This window comes from Sitophilus oryzae, unplaced genomic scaffold (genome assembly GCF_002938485.1).
Source record: "Sitophilus oryzae breed Bouriz unplaced genomic scaffold, Soryzae_2.0 scaffold_1175_pilon_pilon, whole genome shotgun sequence".
Lineage (NCBI taxonomy): Eukaryota > Metazoa > Arthropoda > Insecta > Coleoptera > Curculionidae > Sitophilus > Sitophilus oryzae.
In genome coordinates this window covers 148,746-169,092 of record NW_022145810.1, presented here as the reverse complement: position 1 = coordinate 169,092, position 20,347 = coordinate 148,746, and the positions used below count along the sequence as shown (strand labels likewise).

General features: G+C 34.1%; 1 protein-coding gene across 1 annotated transcript; it reads left to right on the top strand.

Annotated features, from left to right (window-relative positions):
• Positions 1-8,572: 8,572 nt before the first annotated feature.
• Positions 8,573-9,469, top strand: LOC115889168. The gene has a single exon (XM_030909123.1). The coding sequence runs from the start codon at positions 8,573-8,575 to the stop codon at positions 9,467-9,469; it is 897 nt and encodes a 298-aa protein (XP_030764983.1).
• The last annotated feature ends 10,878 nt before the right edge of the window (positions 9,470-20,347 follow it).

The window sequence follows — 20,347 nt, the reverse complement described above, 5'->3', positions numbered from 1 at the left end:
ATAAAATCGATACATATGATAATATTCTTTTTTCTCCGAAATTATGGAATTGTCTAGTTGTAAAATTTATTGCTTTTAGTATACTTTAGTTGTTATTAATATAAGTTAAAAAGACGCTAACTTCTTTATTGCATTTTTTAATTGATTGGCAATTTTTTTGATTTTATCCAGTGTGTAAGCCACCAATGCACATGTCATATTTTGCACCCATACCTCATATTTGTATTTTATCACATTTTAAATTTATATGTATGCATGTATGTTATTTTTGATGGTAATATAATATTTGCTACACTTTCTATCATGTTTTATGTATTTGTATATCATTTTTCATATCTCCCGTAATTTTCACATTATTTTACAGTCGACATCAAAAAAACATTGTCTAAAACAGAATACTGCCCAAAAATCTGGAGTTAGGAATTTAATTTTACAATAATTCGACAAATCCAAACGAAATCAAACGGTAAAATCAGAACAAAAGGGTCTCGTGTCAGTTAAAAATCAAATTTTATTATTGTCAGATATTGACATTTTCATTGTTGATATTGACACTTTTGGAATTTTGGGCATTCTGGTTGTTGAACGAAACATTTTTTAATGAACTGTTATTTCCATATGTTTCCCAGCCATGGCATACAAGTAAGAACATATATTATTAAACTGTCTAATTCAACTAGCGTAACCATAGTTTCTCGATATACAGGGCGAGTCTTAAATACGTGCAAATATCTCAGGGCTGGTAGATGAAACATATTAGAAAAACATTTTTTAACTTCTTAGCACAAACTCATGCTATTTAATAACAACACGATAGAGTATCCAGATGATCACCCGTCCATCCACTCGCATCGTCTAACGTCGCTTAACACAAAGCATACATTGCTAAGAAGAATAGAAATATAAAAGAAAATATATTTTAAAATCTCAAAATACGAAAAAATATTGTTTACTAAACATCAAAAGTATAAACTTATACCTACAATGCAGAATTCTATATCACACTTTATATGCACAAAATTCTATAAAAGAATTCTTAGAAATCTTTGTACCATCTTGTCGACCATTGTACGAAATCCGTACTTTGTATATTACTACGGCATTCCATAAAGCACATACTGTTGGCACAGCGTGTCTTACTTTTATTGTAGCATTCTGCTTCGCCTGTCCCATTTTTAACCAAACAATTGGAGTGGTTCTTCTCCTTTACAAAAGGATATTATAAAGTACACAAAAATTGTTGAAGACAGATTTGAAGATGTCCCGGCCTTTAAAAACGTGCCCTATATTTTGATTTGCATATCTGGACTCCAGTAGCAAACTATATTATGTCACAAAACATAGTTTTGAGAAAAACGAATTTAAAGTTCTTTTTTGAAATCATTTCCTAATTACTTATTTTTAACCTTATAATTGAGGGGCTTAGAATAAAAGGGGTACAAGCGACTTTTTGTAGTACAATTTAAGTGTCTATCAAATTCTATTATACCATTAGATAGGTATATCTCTTCAAGTTTTCATAGAAAATGCATTTTCTTATAATTTAAACTTCATTTATCACTATATACCCATGGAACACTGACATTGTAGATTATTTTTAAAGATGTAGGTACCAAATTTTTAAAGAGTACAGGTATTAATATTGTCGATATTGTTTGTTTATTTCATTAAAAAATAAAAGAAAACTGTTTAAATACTTGTTAAAGAGGACCAATTAATATGATTCCAGTATCCATGTAAACTACATTAATTGACTGTTTGCGTTGATTAATAATAATTGCTCCAAATACTAAAAAACTGAATTTTGTATGTGTATTAGACAATGGGGTAAAAACTAACCTTAAAAATGATGATTTATTTTTTGTACAAATGCTTATTTATAACAACAGAGACATTCATTATCATAACTTATTATTATATTGACTTCTGATTTAAATCCACATTTATTTAGAATAATTTATTAACGAACATAATTAAGTATGTATTAATTAGTATTTGGGCGGAAATAATGGTGGTTAGGTTAGGTTAGGTTAGGTTAAATTAATGGTATACTTTTTTATAAAGATTTAAATAATTTCATTTTTGCATACAAATGGGCTAGTAATATTATCATTTTGCTAAAAACGATAATATTACTAGCCTGTACATTTTGTAGATTTGTTGCTTTAAAAACAATCTAAAATGTCAATATTCCATGGGTATATTGATAAATGAGGTCTAAATTATAAGAAAATGCATTTTCTACAAAAACTTGAAGGAATAGATAAAAAGTGGTATAATACAATTTGATAGACATTTAAATTGTGCATCTGATTCCCCCAAAATATACAGGACGTTCCATTTAAATTAAACAAGTTATTGCCGTTTAAATCTAGAAATAATTTAAAATAAATTTTTAGACACTCTATATGAGGTCGTGTTATTTTTATTATTGCAACAAAATATCTGATCAATAAATAGACTTCAGTAAATATTTAGTGTTTAAAACTTTAATCCTTGGAGAAATGAAGCCTTAAAATTTTTACTGCAATTTCACAAAATTGAAAATATTTCAAAAACGGTAAGGTTTAAGTGTGATAAACCTTAATAAAACTTACCTTTATTTCAATCGTAGAATCTAAAAATAAAATAATATACAGGGTGTTCCGTTTAAAAAAATACACCAAAAATATTTTAAATTGTAGCTCTAATAGTCCTTCAACGAACCCAAAATTTACAATTTGTAAAAATCTAATCATTTAACTACAATACTCCGTGTCGTATGTGGTGAACAACCCTGTATATTAAGGTATTATTACTTTTTACGTTAATGAATAATTCATATGTCATTCTGAAATCAAATTAATTATGAAGTTTATGGTTGCTAGGGTAATTGTTATCGCTTCAGTGTTAAAAGTAAATCACGTGACTTATTTTTGGCACCAGTGCTAAAAGTAAATGACTTTTACCATCAGTGACATAATGTCACATTTTAGGCACTGACAGCATGCTTTAAAAATTACATTTTTACTGACGTTTGTAGAAAAAAATATTTTTAAAACAACGTAATTTCCTTTATTTCATTTAAATTGTTTATTATAGAGTAGGCCGAGGGGTGTCTCACTATTGGAATTACATGTACATTTTCTTCGTATTCGCTGGCAGTCATTGGCAGTCTTATGGCAGTTGCCTATATATACATTTTTTACCCGAGTGAGACACCCCTCGGAGTAGGCCAAAATATTAACTTTTCAACTTTGTTGACGATCCTGGATTGTTACACTACAATATGTATTTATTGTAACACAAAACAAAATTTCTTAACAGACAAAAAAATATTTAACTTTTCAGGAGGTATATCCTCACCGGAAATACCACAAACCGAAAGTTATACCACAGATTAGGTATCCTATAAGTATACAGATAAAAATCTTGTCCCTAATTCGTGGTACGAAAATTGTTTTTTATGACGATGTACAAACGAGTCCTGTGTTTCCTGTGCGCAAAAATAAAGTCGCGTAAAATAACAATAAACAGCGTAATAGAGAGATATCGCTAAACCGAATAGCGTGCATGGACGTTAATAAGGCCAGGTGTTATTTCCTTTACGTGAGGTGGTATTAACTCTCTTCATTTATAGTTATCGGATCAGAAAGAATCCTGATCGCGTCGCGTCCGCTATTTAAACTTAACCTAACTTTGAATTTAAAACTTTGAAATTGTTTTGTTTGCTAGGTATTTTAAAACTAAAGGGCTAAAGTGCTTATTTCCAGTGCTTTGTTGTTCAACGTCTGCCAGTGGGTTTAGGGCAACAAGCAACAAATTCTCTTAGAAGGGCTAAGACGTCATCTGCTGTAAACCTAAGACTTTTTATAGGTTCTTTAGTATTGGAAGAGGTGGAATCCATATTTTGGGCCATATTTATTTAATTAAAACTAATCCCAGCTACTTAAATATCAAATTACCTAATAAAACTAAAGCAATAATTCAAAACAATTCAAACATAACCTAAAATAAAAGATTTAAGCAATTTTTAAACGTTATCAGAGGTTATTTAGAAAGAGCGCTTGGTGTAATTGATCCGCAAATTACGTCAGGCGGTAACGTTATTAGCGGGTGTTGCGTTAAAAATTGACTCGCGCATATCGTAACCATGATAAGGTACGCGTAAATACGGATGACGCTATTCGGTTTTCCGATATCTCTCTAATAACTGTGCCGGTCAGGCGCTGTGCACAATTTTAGAGGCCATAAGTGGGCGTGCTATGTGCGCAAACTAGTCACCTAACCAGTGCCCTATTCCGAAAATTGGAACCACGAAAAACAATAAAGAAAAAACAAAGATTATAATCTGTATAATCTGTGGTTATACCCGTGCTCCTTGATGAATGCAAATTTTATTAATTTAACTGTATTGAAAATGACTTTATCATGTAACGGCGGGCAAAACACGATCTGTCACCTGTCACGTGTCGTCCGACCTAGGTGCTCCATTTTGCCGCAACGTTGCGTAGGGGGCGCCGAATCCTCGGGGGAGTTCGTTATTCGGCCGTTGCCATGGTGACGCTCCACGCCGAACACACTAACGCCGGGGTTATTGTTAATTATCAGCCGATGCCACAATTAACTTAATTGACGTATTGTGGAGCGTCCGGTGACATATGAAATGTAACCTGCGTTCCCGCCATACTGTTTACTACTTTGTTGGTCCCCTTAGTGGTCAAACAGACTGTTTCGAATGTGATGTGTAAATATGTGATTCGATTTTTACTTTTATTTTATACAGGGCGTTTTAAAAAACATGTGCCTCTCCATCTCTCGTGGGGAGATTCCTCACGTAAAAATAAGATTTATTTTTCATATCAACATAGGTCCGATTCTGCTTTGTTTCGTAGCTACAGGGTGTTAAAATCTTAATAATCTTTCGATTTATTATACTTTTCTTCCAAGTACTTTTAGTGATTCGAATTAAATTATTAGGGTAAAAGCTGCAATAAGTGGTACATATTTTAATGCTTAAAAAGTGTCGATAAATTCATCAGGAACGTATATGCACTGAAAAAAAGGATCTCTCAGTCGAAATGAATATGACTTTGATCCAAAAGATTGGCGCTTTTCAATAGGGCCAAGAACGACGTTTCTTTGCCCAAAGCATTAACTATCTTTTCATAAGTTTTAAAAAATTACATTAGAGAACAGAAGAATCTATCTATCCAAAGTATTTCACTCTTGACCCAAAATGAATATGCAAAGGAGTTCTTGCTACAAGAACAATAGTCTCTTTGATTCATGCAAAAATTCTTGATTGAAAAGGGACCATTTCTTGATTAAAGAGACACTTTTCTTATACCAATAGCGAATACTATTGACTCAACTAAAATTTATTTTGATCTAAGAGAAGTCTATACATCATATACAGGCATATTACGAGGTATATTATTTTCGGATAAATTTAGGTTTTCCTGGTCTGTAGTAAGTAAAGTGATATTATTTTCCTCGATAGTAGTTATTTCTGCTTCTTCACTCCTTGGTATTTTTTGGGGTGGTTCATCACTCTACAAATTACAAAAAAATGTTATATCACGATTAATCAAAGTAAAGCAAATAAATTATTAAAATTATAAGCTTTGGTCACATTTTGAATTTTTTAATACGACGACTTGAAATTTTAAAATTTTTGTAATTATTTGCATAAAAAAAATCGATACCTATATTCTTATTCTACCTATAGTCACGAATGCATTATCTAAACAGGTGCATTAGGTAAATGTCTCTTACCTTCAAATATAGCAAATAAATGCTCTAATTTCCAATTTTTCAGAAACTCCTTTAAAGAATCCATATATCCTAAGATTTGTCCATAAAAAATGACAAATGCATGTGAATAACGATCACTAATTTGTTATACGATATGCGTTTAAAAAGCAAATTATGCAAAATTCCAAGTGGAAAATGCCAAGCAACAAAACCCGTACGTACTATGATATGCGACCTATGAAATGCGACGTACGACTGATCGAACTGCCGACTGATTGTATATACCGTCCTTCGTCATCGTATTTGCGTCTCGTTATTATTTTTCATCAAAAGAGTATTTAGCTATTGGAAAAATGGCCATGTTTCTTGAATGAAGTACTTCCTAGCGTATTTTCTTTATTACCTTAAAACAAAGTAACTTGCACTTGGTTGAATGAAAATAGATTCAAGAGAAATCTTCGAATTTTTCAAGAGAAACAGTTTTCTTGACTTAAGAGAGTTTTTCTTCAGGAAAAATATTTTCTTTTACGCTAAAATAAATTCTCTTGCCACTATTTTTTTTTCAAGAACGATGACGACTTTAGTTCAAGTCTATCTTTTTTATCAGTGTGTACCTTAAGACTGTATGATGAGTTATAACTCAAGAAAAGGGGACACAATAGATTTATAAATTCGGTTTGGTTAACTTCCCCCCTCCAATACCAATCTACCACTTTTCCAAACATATCTCCATACAGAAAAGCGTACAGAGAGATCGAGATTTACGGAATCCATTAAGACGGCAAAGACACACTTTGAATGTAATCGAGATCCGGTGCATGACGACGGAGTTGGCTGCGGTCCAGCTGGCAGCTGTTTTCGAAATATTGGCGAGCCCAATCTCGGTAGGCGGGTTTATTATTAAGCTCCCCGCGATATATACACGGCCTGCCTCGTTTCCTATCTTCTATTGGCGAATTAGGGGAGCTTTTCGCTGCTTTATGCTCGCGTCATCGTATGTAATCTTTAAGCGAAAATGCCGAGTTAATAGCGGCTGATTTTAAGTGCCTACGGGCTCACTGGAATGTGTTGAGGAGGAATATATGTGACAGTCCCGTTAAACGGAATTATTGAAGTGGTAGAACAATATCTGAAATATTTCAATATAATATAATTATATATAATTATATTATTATACCGGCAAAAAAAAACGGCCACTAAAAACTAGTCCCACTTTCAAAGTTGAATTTCTCGCGAACCACTCATTAGATTTTGATGATTTTTTTTTAAATTGTAAATTAATTCCTTCTTAACGGATGCTACCTCAGAAATTTTTAATCCGAATTTATTTTGAGCATATTATACAGGGCACAACAATAAGACGAAGTTTTTTGTCCGTACTTTGTAACACCCTGTAGGGTGCAGCAGCTGTAATAGCTATTGCTAAATCAAATCACATTGTAGCCTCATCTTTTGTGAGCATTTTGTTTTTTTTAATCACGACATTATCTCTGTTTGTATTGGAGATACCCTGCTTTACGAACGTCTCGGAAAAATGCTTCGCAGGCAAAACCGCAATTCATCCGTTTTGTCCATTGCTCAATATCCCAATTCACATGTAAACGCGCAAACTGAAGACGTGCTCGACGATGTCTTGGAAGTAGTTAGGGTCCTGTGGCAGGCCTTCTTGCAGACAAGCTGTTTTCTGTTAGTCTTCGTCGGATTGTTCTTTCACTGACTTGAGTTCTACGCACGACTTGTAGCAGGTGTTGATTCTGAAACACTGCAATTCTACTATTTATTAATATTATTATTATAATTATTAATATGTTTTTTTATCGAGATCTACCAGCACTAAAAATATTTGGACTTTGTAGAACGGCAAAGCCTGTAAGTTATCGCCATTAGAGAGAAAAACTTCTTTTGTGCAAACAACCCTTAGTTATAATCCTACACAAATCAGCAACTTTCCCGACTTACAAATGAAGTTTCCTCGTTACTTTCTTTTCCGAATGTCTTCTCTAGTTCTAACGCAATAAAAATTAGAGCAGATAATCTCCCCGGATTTATCTTAAATGCCGATACGATAATTCGTTTACTCTAAATGGACACTTACACGTACTGGTCACTCCATTACCGGTTAGAGCTTAGTTAGCGCTTTTTAGAAAGCCTCTCTAAACACAATTGCGGATAAAACCAAACGACGACATGCTGGGAGAAAATGTCCCCTTGTGGCGTTGCAGGAAAACTATATAACTAGTGTAAATTTTCGGGATTTACTGGCTTGTATGACATCTCTTTGCAAAAAATGTCTATACCTCTGTGGCGTAAGTCTTACGGGTATTTCGCCACTTGTATTATAAGAAAATTTACAAAATAACATACTTATTTTTGAAGTGCGAAAGAAACTTCTTTAGGCGCGATGGCAGTAAAATGACGCACAAGCTAGCGTGAAAAAAGTGCTTATAGAATCGCGCAAATACCTACCGAAAAACATTTGTTTAAAAGCTAAGAAAATCATTATAATAAACTTGATACTGAACCTTTGTACCAATATCCTCTGGTTGTCTGCCAGGAAGTAAAGTTTCATGCATATTTTCATCGGTAGGTTTGTAGCTTCTGAATAACGGTCTAGGTAAAGCATCCAACTTATTGACTAGTTCAGAATTAGAATTATTAGAGTTAAGCAACTCGCATTTTCATTGGAGGACATCGTCATATTTATTTCAAACCAATAATCAACGAAATATTTGTATAATTTAACAAAATTACTGTAAACCACTATAAATACGAATTGTTGGTTAGATTCAAAATTGTTTCTCTTTTCAAATAAATTATTAAAAAAAAAGAAATTACCATGGAAACCGAACAAAACAACCAACTAGCCTTTCTCGATGTGCTTGTCAAGAGAAATGGAGACCATTTGGATCACACGGTGTATCGAAAACCCACTCATACAGACCGCTACTTGCACAAACTGTCAAATCACCATCCAAGCCAAAAACAGGGGATTATTGGAACACTAGCAAATAGAGCAAGGCGCATTTGTGCTAAGGATCACATACAAGAGGAACTAAGTCACTTAAATAAAGCCTTTCTTGCTAATGGGTATAATGAGAAAGAAATAAAGGCGGCGCTAGCACCTAGGCAGAGGAGACTTGACGTCAATGAACAGAATAACACCGTTAATAAGGCCTTCCTTCCATATGTCTCCCAGGTTACCGATAGGATTGGAAAAGTTCTCAGGAAACACAACATCAAAACAATATACAAACCTACCTGGAAAATAAAGGGCTGCTTGAGACCAGCCAAAGATAAAAGGGTACCATTATCCTCTGTAGGGATCTACCGTATACCTTGTTCCTGCGGTAGCGTATACATTGGAACTACCAAACGCTCAGTAGGAACGAGACTTACGGAACACAAGAGAAGCTGCAGGTTAGGGCAAACAGACAAGTCGGCCGTAGCAGAACATGCTCTAAGAGATGGTGACCACAAAATCCAGTTCGAAGACACCCAAGTCATTGCCACAACATCTGGATATCATCCTCGTCTGGTCAGGGAAGCTGTTGAAATTCACAAACATCCAAATAATTTCAACAGGAAGGAAGAAACTCTCTACCTAAACAGAATTTGGCATCCAGCTATATCTAGGACCAAGGTAGCAGTACAGAGAAGTAGACCAGTTCCGGAAGAAGCACCACCGGAACAAGCCACGCCCCTTCCGCCGACGCACAAATACGCACACCTTTGAGGATGCTAGCCACCCGTGCTAGCGAAACGTTAGGAAGCAATTCTAACCGACGCCGACGCGACGACGGCCTAAAAACCCGAAAAACCAAATTTCTTCATGATCACACTGTTTTTTTTAGCATGATCACACTGTTTTTTTTTAACAAAAACTGCTGAGGTTTTGTTAAAACGACATTAGATCATGTTAAACTTCAAAATTAACACTTACTACATACCTGAAAACAATAATTACTTAATGAGGTAAAACCAAAAAGCCTCAAACTTTCTGTAAGATTATTTTTTAATTTGTTATTAATTTTTACTTATGTTATGGCGGCTTGCTCTATATAGATAAATAAATATTTTTATAGTTATAAATGATACAAGTTCGATACGAACATCATAATGAAACGCCTGTAACGCTTAGTTACACAAGTTTCATTAAAAAGTTCGTATCGAAGGTGTATCATTCAAAATTTAATCTACGACGCGACACGAGGGACGATCCAAAGAGATTTGATTTAAATTAAAATATCAGAGATATCCTCATAAAAATTAAAATTCGAAAATATCAGGTGCCCATATTAGTCGACGCCGTGGTAACCGTGATTGTTTCCATTTTGACTTTGACAACTCAATTATTGATGTTCAATTTTGTGTTAAACGTTCAGTTTTAGCAAAAAGCAAAAAATAATATTAATATGGGTGATTCTGATTCTGAAAATGTCCCTTCGGATATTGAAGGCATTGCGCAAAACGTTGTCGATTCCCTACTTCCCGAAAACCCAAGACAAACGTACGAGCAAGTCTAACTTGAAGATTGGTGTAAAGGGAAAGGAATTAAGAATAGTAGTAACGAAAAGGTTCTCCTGGCATATTTTGAACATCTTTCAAAACATAGGAAGGCTTCATCACTTTGGGTATATTATTCCATGCTACGTTCAGTTATATCAGTGAAGAAAAATACAGATATTAATATGGAGTAATTAATAATCGGAAGGATTTCGGTCAAAAAATCGAGAATTTTAAGAAAAGAAGACATACCTCGTTTTTTGTTGGAAGCCGACGATAAAACTTATTTCCTGACAAAATTTTCGTTGATTACGGGAGCCTGCCGGCGGCGGCGTATCGAGTTGACAAATCTGCAGCTGCTAAATGTTAAAGATGAAGGACAATGCATTCATGTCATTATTCCATTTATAAAAAATAAAATGCCGTATAAAATAGAATTGTTCCTAAGTCTTCCAAATCCACAACAATACACTGGACATTGTTTCCGTAGATCGTCTGCGTCGTTGCTTGCAGATTCAGGAGTGGATTTATTAACTGTTAAAAGGCATGGTGGTTGGCGCTCTAACACAGTGGCACAGAGCTATATAGAAAATTCGGAAGAAAAAGAAAGGGTCATGTAATACTTTGGTTAACATTTCTGGCAATGATGAGTCTTCAACAAGTTCAAGCACTCAGGAAATAAATTTATTTTCTAAAAATTCAACTCACCTGTCATCGTCTGGAATTAATTTAACCAATTGTACTGATATTATAATTAATGTTTACAATAAATAAACATATTTAGGTACCTTGTTTTGCTTATTTCTTATTTTAAAATTTGCGTGTTATTATGAATTCATAATAGCACTATTATGAAAGCCATAATGACATCCAAATGACAATGTTCAAGGTTGTTAACTAACAAAGTATTAAATCACGTGTCGGTACTGATAGGGTGCTTTTATAGGAATAGGGAAAAAACTCACGCAGAAAAAGAACATTTTCTATTAAACAAAGCACGAGAGCATATTTCCCAGTTTAAGTCACAAGTCAAACAACGGGCATTTTCTTTGGGGAAAATTCGAATTACACACCATCACACGCATACACACACAGGATGGGAGAACTTGGACGAACGTACGTTGGAAAATCTAAAAGAAAAACAAAAGTTGGAAAAGCGGACGAGGCATATTTAGGGCGGCACCGGAAAATTTGATTTACCCGAGAAAAACAAGAGGAAAACACATATTCGACTTGATTTTTCGAATATTTTTGTTTTTCTTCCTCATTCCTTCGCCTTATGTGACTTTTATATTTTCCTGTTTAACGTATTTAAACATAAATAAATATTGTCTACTACAACTAACCACAGCCAGTAGTAAAGTGGGTCTCAAAATGAATTTAGCAAAAACTAAATTAATGTACAACGAAATAGTGGAAAGAAAAGACATTTTAATAAATAGGGATAACTTGGGCCCGCAAAGCCAATAATAGCGAACAATGGGCCCAACTACCAAGAGAGTAGAGGTGCGAATTCTAGTTCCTTAGTTCTAGTTACTCCAGAGGATTAGGTAATTGAACTAGGTCTTTAGTTCACAATAGTTCCCGACTAACACTGACATCCTCGTTGCTTGCTAATGGGTTTCGTTGTCAGTCAGAACTTTTCACAGTATGATCTGTAAAATATATAGGTAAGTTTTATTGCAGATAAAAAAATAAAAATAAAACTCAATCAGAGTTCAAAAAAACTAAATCAATTGAAGCAAATAATACGAAATTTGTCTAAAAATTCAGAATATCTACTCCGCGTTTTATAAGATATTTCTTAATTTTAGGGACCTAAAGTGAAACATTTCCATAACATATTGAAAGAACAAACTAAAAATCAAAAACAGTATCCACGACAATCAAACCTATATCTCGGATCTGCCGACTGAATAGATTCCCGTAAACTAGTCTTTTTAATAGTTCCTCTAATATCCTCTCAGTCCTTTCGGTCCGGGGTCTGGGACAGGTAACAAACGGCTGGCATTTTCTGCTCCGGCCTAGCATCGGGCTACGTTTGCGCTGGCCGATCCGTACGTAAACTAGTCTTTTATTTAGTTCCTCTGGTTCCTCTAGGTCCGGACCCGATAACATGCGGATGGCACTCTCCACTCCTGCCTAGCATCGGGCTATTCGGTCACAGTCTCGATCCCGGAGTAGGTCCTGGGGAACTAGTTCTTTGAGAAACCGGGAACTAGCTCCTTTCATTCCGGGATCGGAATAGTTCATTGGAACTAGTTCATTCACGAACTAGACACTTCTAATATGATGGGGATGATGGGCTTACTCTCAAAATGATCTCTGAACTTCCTGAATGCACAATAAACCATCTTACTACTTTAATTAACGTGTCGTTCCAAAAAGGAGTTTTTCCAAAGTGCCTTAAGACAGCAATAATTATTCCTCTATATAAAGGAGGTGATAAAGATGAAGCTTCGAACTATCGCCCAATTGCACTCCTGCCCACATTATCTAAGATCATCGAAAGATTGGTTAAAAAAAGGTTTCTATCTTTTCTCATTAAATATAAAATACTTACTACCGATCAGTTTGGATTTATAAGTAACAGTTGCACAAATGATGCTATGTTCGACCTTTTTAATAATGTATACTCTAGCCTGGATAACCATCACTCTATAGTTACAATTTTCTGTGATTTCTTTCGATTGTGTAAATCATATCTTAATTAACAAATTGCGATACTATGGTTTCAGGGGAGTGCCGCTCGAATGGCTTAAGTCATATCTTGGCAACAGAATGTAGCTTGTGAGGATTGATACGTCTATGTCTTCTTGCAAGCCTATAGAATGTCGTGTCCCTCAGGGTTCAGTACTTGGCCCTATTTTATTTCTGGTGTTTATCAACGACATTGCAAATCTAGACATTAGCGGTAAAATCTGCCTCTTTGCGGACGATACTAGTTTCACTTGGAGCGCACCAGATGTTGCGGCACTATATGATACTATATCCAGTGACTTACGCACCATTAAGTCTTGGTGCGATTCTAATCTCCTATGCCTCAACCTATCAAAAACTAAAGTTTTGTCATATAAAAGTACTATACAATCTTTTGTACTTAATAACACCACTATCGACGTCGCGCGTCATGGACTCTGTGAAATTCTTAGGACTTGTTGTAGACAACTCGTTAAAATGGGACTTTCACATCGAAGCTCTATCAAAGAAACTAAGCGCTGCCTGTTTTGCGCTAAGATCAGTTTCTAAGGAACTTAACTTATCAACCTCTAGAATAGCCTATTATGCCCTTTTTGAGTCACATCTTCGTTATGCCCTTCCATTCTGGGGTACTTGTTGCGCAACAAAATTTGATCGTGTTTTCAGACTTCAAAAAAGAGCAGTTCGATATTTAGAACTCACTGCCAGAATTTCTTTAAAAATTTGAAAATACTGACTGTTCCTTATTTATTCATTTTTGAATCCGTTTGCTTAATCCGCAAGCACATATCTGCTATTCCCGAAAGGCCATCTCATAACTATCCACTTAGGAATGCAGAGCGCGATCTTTATCTGCCAACCCCGAGCTCAGACCTACTTAAAGGTTCAATACTGTACAATGCCAAAAAAATGTACAATCATCTGCCTTTAAATATCAAGTCGCTTTCATTCTTTCCCGCATTTCGCAAAGCTCTAAAATCATACTTACTGGAGAGAGCCCTATATGCGGTAAACAACTTTTTGTTGATGTTTAATTATGAACAATTTTGAATTTTAAAATTTTGATCATCTCACACACTGGTCAAAGGTCTCAAGTATTTAATATTTTATAACTCTAAAACTATATCTATTTACTGCGTACTGTTCTAAAATTGTCCATGTATATTTATAGTCCATGTATAGACTTAAATTTTTTTGAATCGTATTATTGGTATTGTGTATTTTTTGTTGTTTGTATTTTTTTTGTGATTTTGTTGTTAGTGAGTGCTTTGTCGATGAAGCTGTTTTGGCTTTTTGTACAATAAAGCGTTGTTTGTTTGTTTGTTTTGATGACCCAGCATGTGTTTTTTGTGTAATTAGATACTATTTAGCTCGTTTTTGATTTCTGTTCTTGTTTTTATCATCCGAACATTATTTTTTCAAAAAAAAGACAAGAAAACTTGAAATTTCAACGGCTGTTATTATGCCTAAATCAGTCCGTTTCACATTCAAACCTCCCCCGGCACTATAAGCATTTCAGCGCTCTCCGGGCAATTTATCACAATTTGCCAGGCAATTTGTCTGCAGTCTGGGCAACGTAATACACTAGCCGGGCGCGCCAAAAATCTGCAACGTACGCGACCCGGCGGCAAAGATATGCCCGTCACGGGCTGAGGATGGGCATTATAAAAATCCGAAACGTCGGCGGTGCATAACTGTCAACTATGATTCACGCGAAATCTGGAAAAAGGAATACATACGACGCGTTATTCTTGGGGAATTTTAATGAAGATCCTGGGACCATGTCCAGAAAATAATGCCCGGTTTATGCAAAGTGACTTTTCGGTGATACAAGAATGTAGTGTTGTATTCTGTGGTCAATTATTTCTATCGAAGACTTTTATATGGTTTATACAGTATGTCCCCGGATTGTTTTTAATTTATTATTAACATTTAGAGGAAAATGCATTGTTCTAAAATGGTTAATTCCGTTTATACTTTTCCAAATTTCCATACCGTTTTAGAGAATATTAATAAAAACATGAATACATGTCTTAAAACATTAAAAGACGCTTTTATAATAATATAATTTCCATTTGATTCCTGGATGGATGGTTATTATGATTTTTTCATTAACGTCATATTTTTTGCTGTTGTTAAAGTATCACATTTTCCGATAACTATTATCACCGTTTCCTTAGTATTGAACTGAATAAATTTTGTGCTTCTTTAATATTTTAACATAGTCTGTTATATCCATAGAGGAAGCATAATATTTAGCTTATAAAACAATAAACTTTGATTTCTAACCACAATATTTCTTGAAGGGTGATAATCAAAGGCAAAAATGACATTCCTCGCAAATTATGAAGTATAATTAGCGGAAAAGTCAGAAGTTTGTTAACTTTTGAGTGAAATTACTACACTGATAAAAAAGATAGATTTGAACTAAAGTCGTCATCGTTCTTGAAAAAAAAATTAGTGGCAAGAGAATTTATTTTAGCGTAAAAGAAAATATTTTGCCTGACAAAAAAACTCTCTTAACTCAAGAAAACTGGTTCTCTTGAAAAATTCGAAAATTTCTCTTGAATCTATTTTCATTCAACCAAGTGCAAGTTACTTTGTTTTAAGATAATAAGAAAAATACGCTAGGAAGTACTTCATTCAAGAAACATGACCATTTTTCCAATAGCTCTTTTGATGAAAAATAGTAACAACACGCAAAGACGATGACAAAGGACGGTATATACAATCAATCGGCAGTCCGATCAGTCGTACGTCGCATTTCATAGGTCGCACATCATAGTACGCACGGGTTTTGTTGCTTGGAATTTTCCACTTGGAATTTTGCATAATTTGCTTTTGTAAACGCATATCGAATAACAAATTAATGATCGTTATTAACATGCATTTCTCATTTTTTATGGACAAATTTTAGGATATATGGATTGTTTAAAGGAGTTTCTGAAAAAATAGAAATTTGAGCATTTATTTGCTATATTTGAGGGTAAGAGACATTTATCTAATGCACCTGTTTAGATAATGCATGCGTGACTATAGATAGAATAATAATATAGGTATCGATTTTTTTATGCAAATAATTACAAAAATTTTAGAATTTCAAGTCGTCGTATTAAAAAATTCAAAATGTGACCAAAGCTTATAATTTTAATAATTTATTTGCTTTACTTTGATTAATCGTGATGTAACATTTTTTTCTAATTTGTAGAGTGATGAACCACCCCAAAAAATACCAAGGAGTGAAGAAGCAGAAATAACTACTATCGCGGAAAATAATATAACTTTACTTACTACAGACCAGGAAAACCTAAATTTATCCGAAAATAATATACCTCGTAATATGCCTGTATATGCCTGTATATGATGTATAGACTTCTCTTAGATCAAAATAAATGTTAGTTGAGTCAATAGTATTCGCTATTGGTTTAAGAAAATTGTCTCTCTAATCAAGAAATGTCCCTTTTCAATCAAGAATTTTTGCATGAATCAAAAAGACTATTGTTCTTGTAGTAAGAACTCCTTTGCATATTCATTTTGGGTCAAGAGTGAAATACTTTGGACAGATAGATTCTTCTATTCTCTAAAGTAATTTTTTAAAGTTTATGAAAAGATAGTTAATGCTTTGGACAAAGAAACGTCGTTCTTGGCCCTATTGAAAAGCGCCAATCTTTTGGGTCAAAGTCATATTCATTTCGACTGAGAGATCCTTTTTTCAGTGTCTACGGCTAATTGAAACTACTAATTTATTCCACTGATTTCGAGGTTCTGAATGAAGCTCTAGGACCTAGTAAAAGTATAGACGGGATTCATTATTTTTAAACAAGCAAAAATTTTGATGAAGAATGCATTTTTCTGAAAATACCATTAATAAATCACTAGTTATCTGCTGCTAAACAGTTTAATGAGAAATTCTGCAAAAGTGCATTAAAAAAATATATTAAAATCTGACATAACTCTTGTATAAAAGGCCAAAGTTAATAAAAAAATTTACCAAATATCACCAAAAACCAAACCAAAAATCACTTGATTTAAATCATGATTTAAATCATTTGATTTAAATCATGCCAACCCTGCTTATAAGTCATTAAAATGCGATTTAAATCAATAAAAAACTTTTTTAGAATAATATTTTGGAATGGTCGAAAACCATGGTACAAAGAATACAAGGTATGATATTGCGCAGGTTGGTCGCTACGTCGCAGGTGATAACAGGCGCTATTGGTCAGCACGCTCCGCGCCCCAGTTCAAATCGTCAAGATATTGTTATAAACCTGTTTTTTTTATTTATATACCGTCATTGAATTATCGCTAAGCAAGTTACTGTGGAGCAGTGCATAAGGAGTCAGGCTAGGAAGCGAGAGACCGGAGTTCGAATCTCGGTCGGAACATCACTTTTTATTTCTTTTTTTAAATACTGTTGTATTCTATAGTTTATTTTTATAGTATAAAAAAAGAACTATTTATTCTGTTATTTTTTAATCTCCGTTATTAATATAAATTGATTGTTAGTACAATACCTCATTTAATATAAAATAATATTCTACTTTTTGAAATGTATCGGGCCCTAATTGTACCTAAAAGTAATATATTTTTAGTGATATACCATATTGTAAACTATTTATTATTTCAGTCACTTAAAAAGTTAATTTGCATTGAATAATTGCCTACCATTAAAGGAAATTTGAGCTATATAACCCTTGATGGGCATATTCTGAGTATGCAAATACTTCCTTTAAATTTTGGGTGTCGTTCAACCGATTTATTCTCAAAACCAGAAACATCTACATATAAAAAGAAGCACAGGTCACTAATTATAATAAACTTCACCCTTGGTATTACTTCCACTAATTATAATAAACTTCACCCTTGGAATTACTTCTATCACAATTACAATACGTTCATCTGCATTGGCATTTTCTACTTTTCGATGGGAAACAATAAACTTCCCAACATTTTTTAAATGATGTAACAATTCCTCTTGTGGTTACTTTTCCATAGATATCCTCATCTCTGTCCTCATGTGAATTCAGAGGCAATAAAAATGAAAATTATTTACCATAAACATCGCAAACTAAAAACCTAATAAACAATTTTATACCGAATATAGAAATAAATTTAGTATTTTTACCTATTATCGTCCAAATCCATGTTAATAGATAATTATTTATTTTAAATATATTTTTGGAACTGCTGGTTTTAGTAATTATTAAATTAAACGAACTAAAAAGTCTTAAAAATAAACAATTCTTAACCATAACCCCAAAAATGCAGATCTCCTGTCTGTCAACTTTCTTTATTTTTTATTTATTCATTATTTTCCTAGTGACGTCACAGGTGGTATGCGCGAACCGAACGAAATTGGAGCCGCTATCGATCATACCTTGTATTCTTTGTACCATGGTCGAAAACCGAGTTACTGCAGTCTTTCGTCTGAACTCTCCAAATTATATAAAAACAATTTGAACGAAAGAATAGCGTCGCAGTAGCTGCAGCCCGGTCACACTTCTTGCATTTTTATATCTCTCTCCCAAACGGCTTAAGGAGAGTAAGAAGAGATATTAAGAGCCCGGACAAAGCTGCAAAGAATAATGATTCTTAATTTTCGTTCCGTTGCTATAGTTGGGCGCGTGATGTGAAACTTAACGCTGCACCGTCGCCCTGTCACACTCTCCGGGCATTTTTTGCCGCCTTCGGCAACTTTGCCGACTACTGCGATCGTTTGTTAGGAAATTCAATAATGCCGAACTAAAGTTGTCGTCGTGCAGCAGATCATCGGTCAATGTGAATTATTGGACGACGAAGTAGTCGTTATCTAGTCTGCTCGATGTTGTTTGAAAGTTGGTATTAGTTTTTGGAAATCTAAAAATGGCATGTTTACTGCCTCGTGTCTTTTGTTTGCTCAATTTCTCTGGAAATTGACCGTATAAATGTATAATAGCTGTAGTAATTTAGATGTTTCAGAACTTTGATTAGCTTATTGACGTTATTTTTTGCAACATACCGGATGCGTCTCAAAAGTGGCTCACCCCTATTAGTGGAGTGCTTTAAGCCCTTATGAGATACAAACCTCGGGATTCGTTTACTGTGAACGAATTTTTTTAAAACTTTTTGCATGGTATTGTTACCTATTTAAATTCGTTGTTAAAAACGTTTAAATTCGTTGTTTAAAAACTTTTTATTTTTTCAGATAAAAAAAACGAGATTTGGTATTTTAATATAAGACATAAATTAGGATTGATCGTAAACATATCGTAAATGTGATTTGATGTGCTGTATGGGTAGGGTATATACGATAATAATTGACGCAATGGCAATTGAGGAAATGATTGTTTCTCAAACAATGCACAACTTTTAATAAAAAGTTTGATGAAAATTTTATTAAGTGCATGGGTAATGCAGTTGTGCATCGGAACTTTGCGCATCGCTTTGTTGCGCAACTTGTTTGATAACGTATGGACCGCTGTATCAGTTGTGCAACGGAACGTTGCGCATCACTTTGTTGCGCAAATTGTTTGATACTGTATGGGCCGCTTTAGACAGATCCAATAATAGTACGAGAGCTAGCAACGTCGGAAAAACAAGGATTTTAAGACGTCTGGCTCTTTGATATATCTTTTACTATGCTCTCTAGAACAGCATGCGGCCTGTCTGACTGCCGGTAAACGTTGCGTTCCCTACTGCGCAATCAAATAAGATCCTATATTTTATTAGTCATTTAAATTCTAGTATTGAACATAAATCAAACATGTCTCCATAGCGTAGTGCGTAGAGTTTCCGACCACGAACCGAGGATTCAGAGTTCGAATCCGGGTCAAGGCAAAGACTTTTTTATTTTATTTTCGTTTATATTCTGATAGTAAAGTATTAAATATTTGTTTTTTTTTGAATCACCAGAATTATTTAATACTTTACTATCAAAATATAAACGAAAATAAAATAAAAAAGTATTTGCCCTGACCAGGATTCGAACTCTGAATCCTCTGTTCGTAGTCGGAAACTCTACGCACTGCGCTATGGAGACATGTTCGAGTTATATTCAATACTAGAATTTATGGGACTAAATTAAAAAATATATAAGATCTTCTTCCGATGCGCAGTAGTAGTGAACGCAACGGGTATCGGGAGCCAGACGGACCGCGTGCTGTTCCAGAGAGCATAGTAAAAGTTATATAAAAGAGCCAGACGTCTTAAAATACTTTCTCAAAAACGTTGCTATCTCTTAGACTATAATAATATGTCGACTTTTCCTTAACATATGTAACCAAATTAATAATTAAAATAATATAACCATCATAACCAAATTTCAGCTTTCAATATACCGAATTTAACCCAACTCATATTTAAGTCCTATTTTTTATCTCGAAAACTGTTAAATAATATTCATAAACACCGTATAATAACTGTGACA

Coding starts and splice junctions, on each gene's coding strand:
- LOC115889168 (XM_030909123.1), top strand. CDS start 8,573: ATGGAAACCGAACAAAACAACCAACTAGCCTTTCTCGATGTGCTTGTC.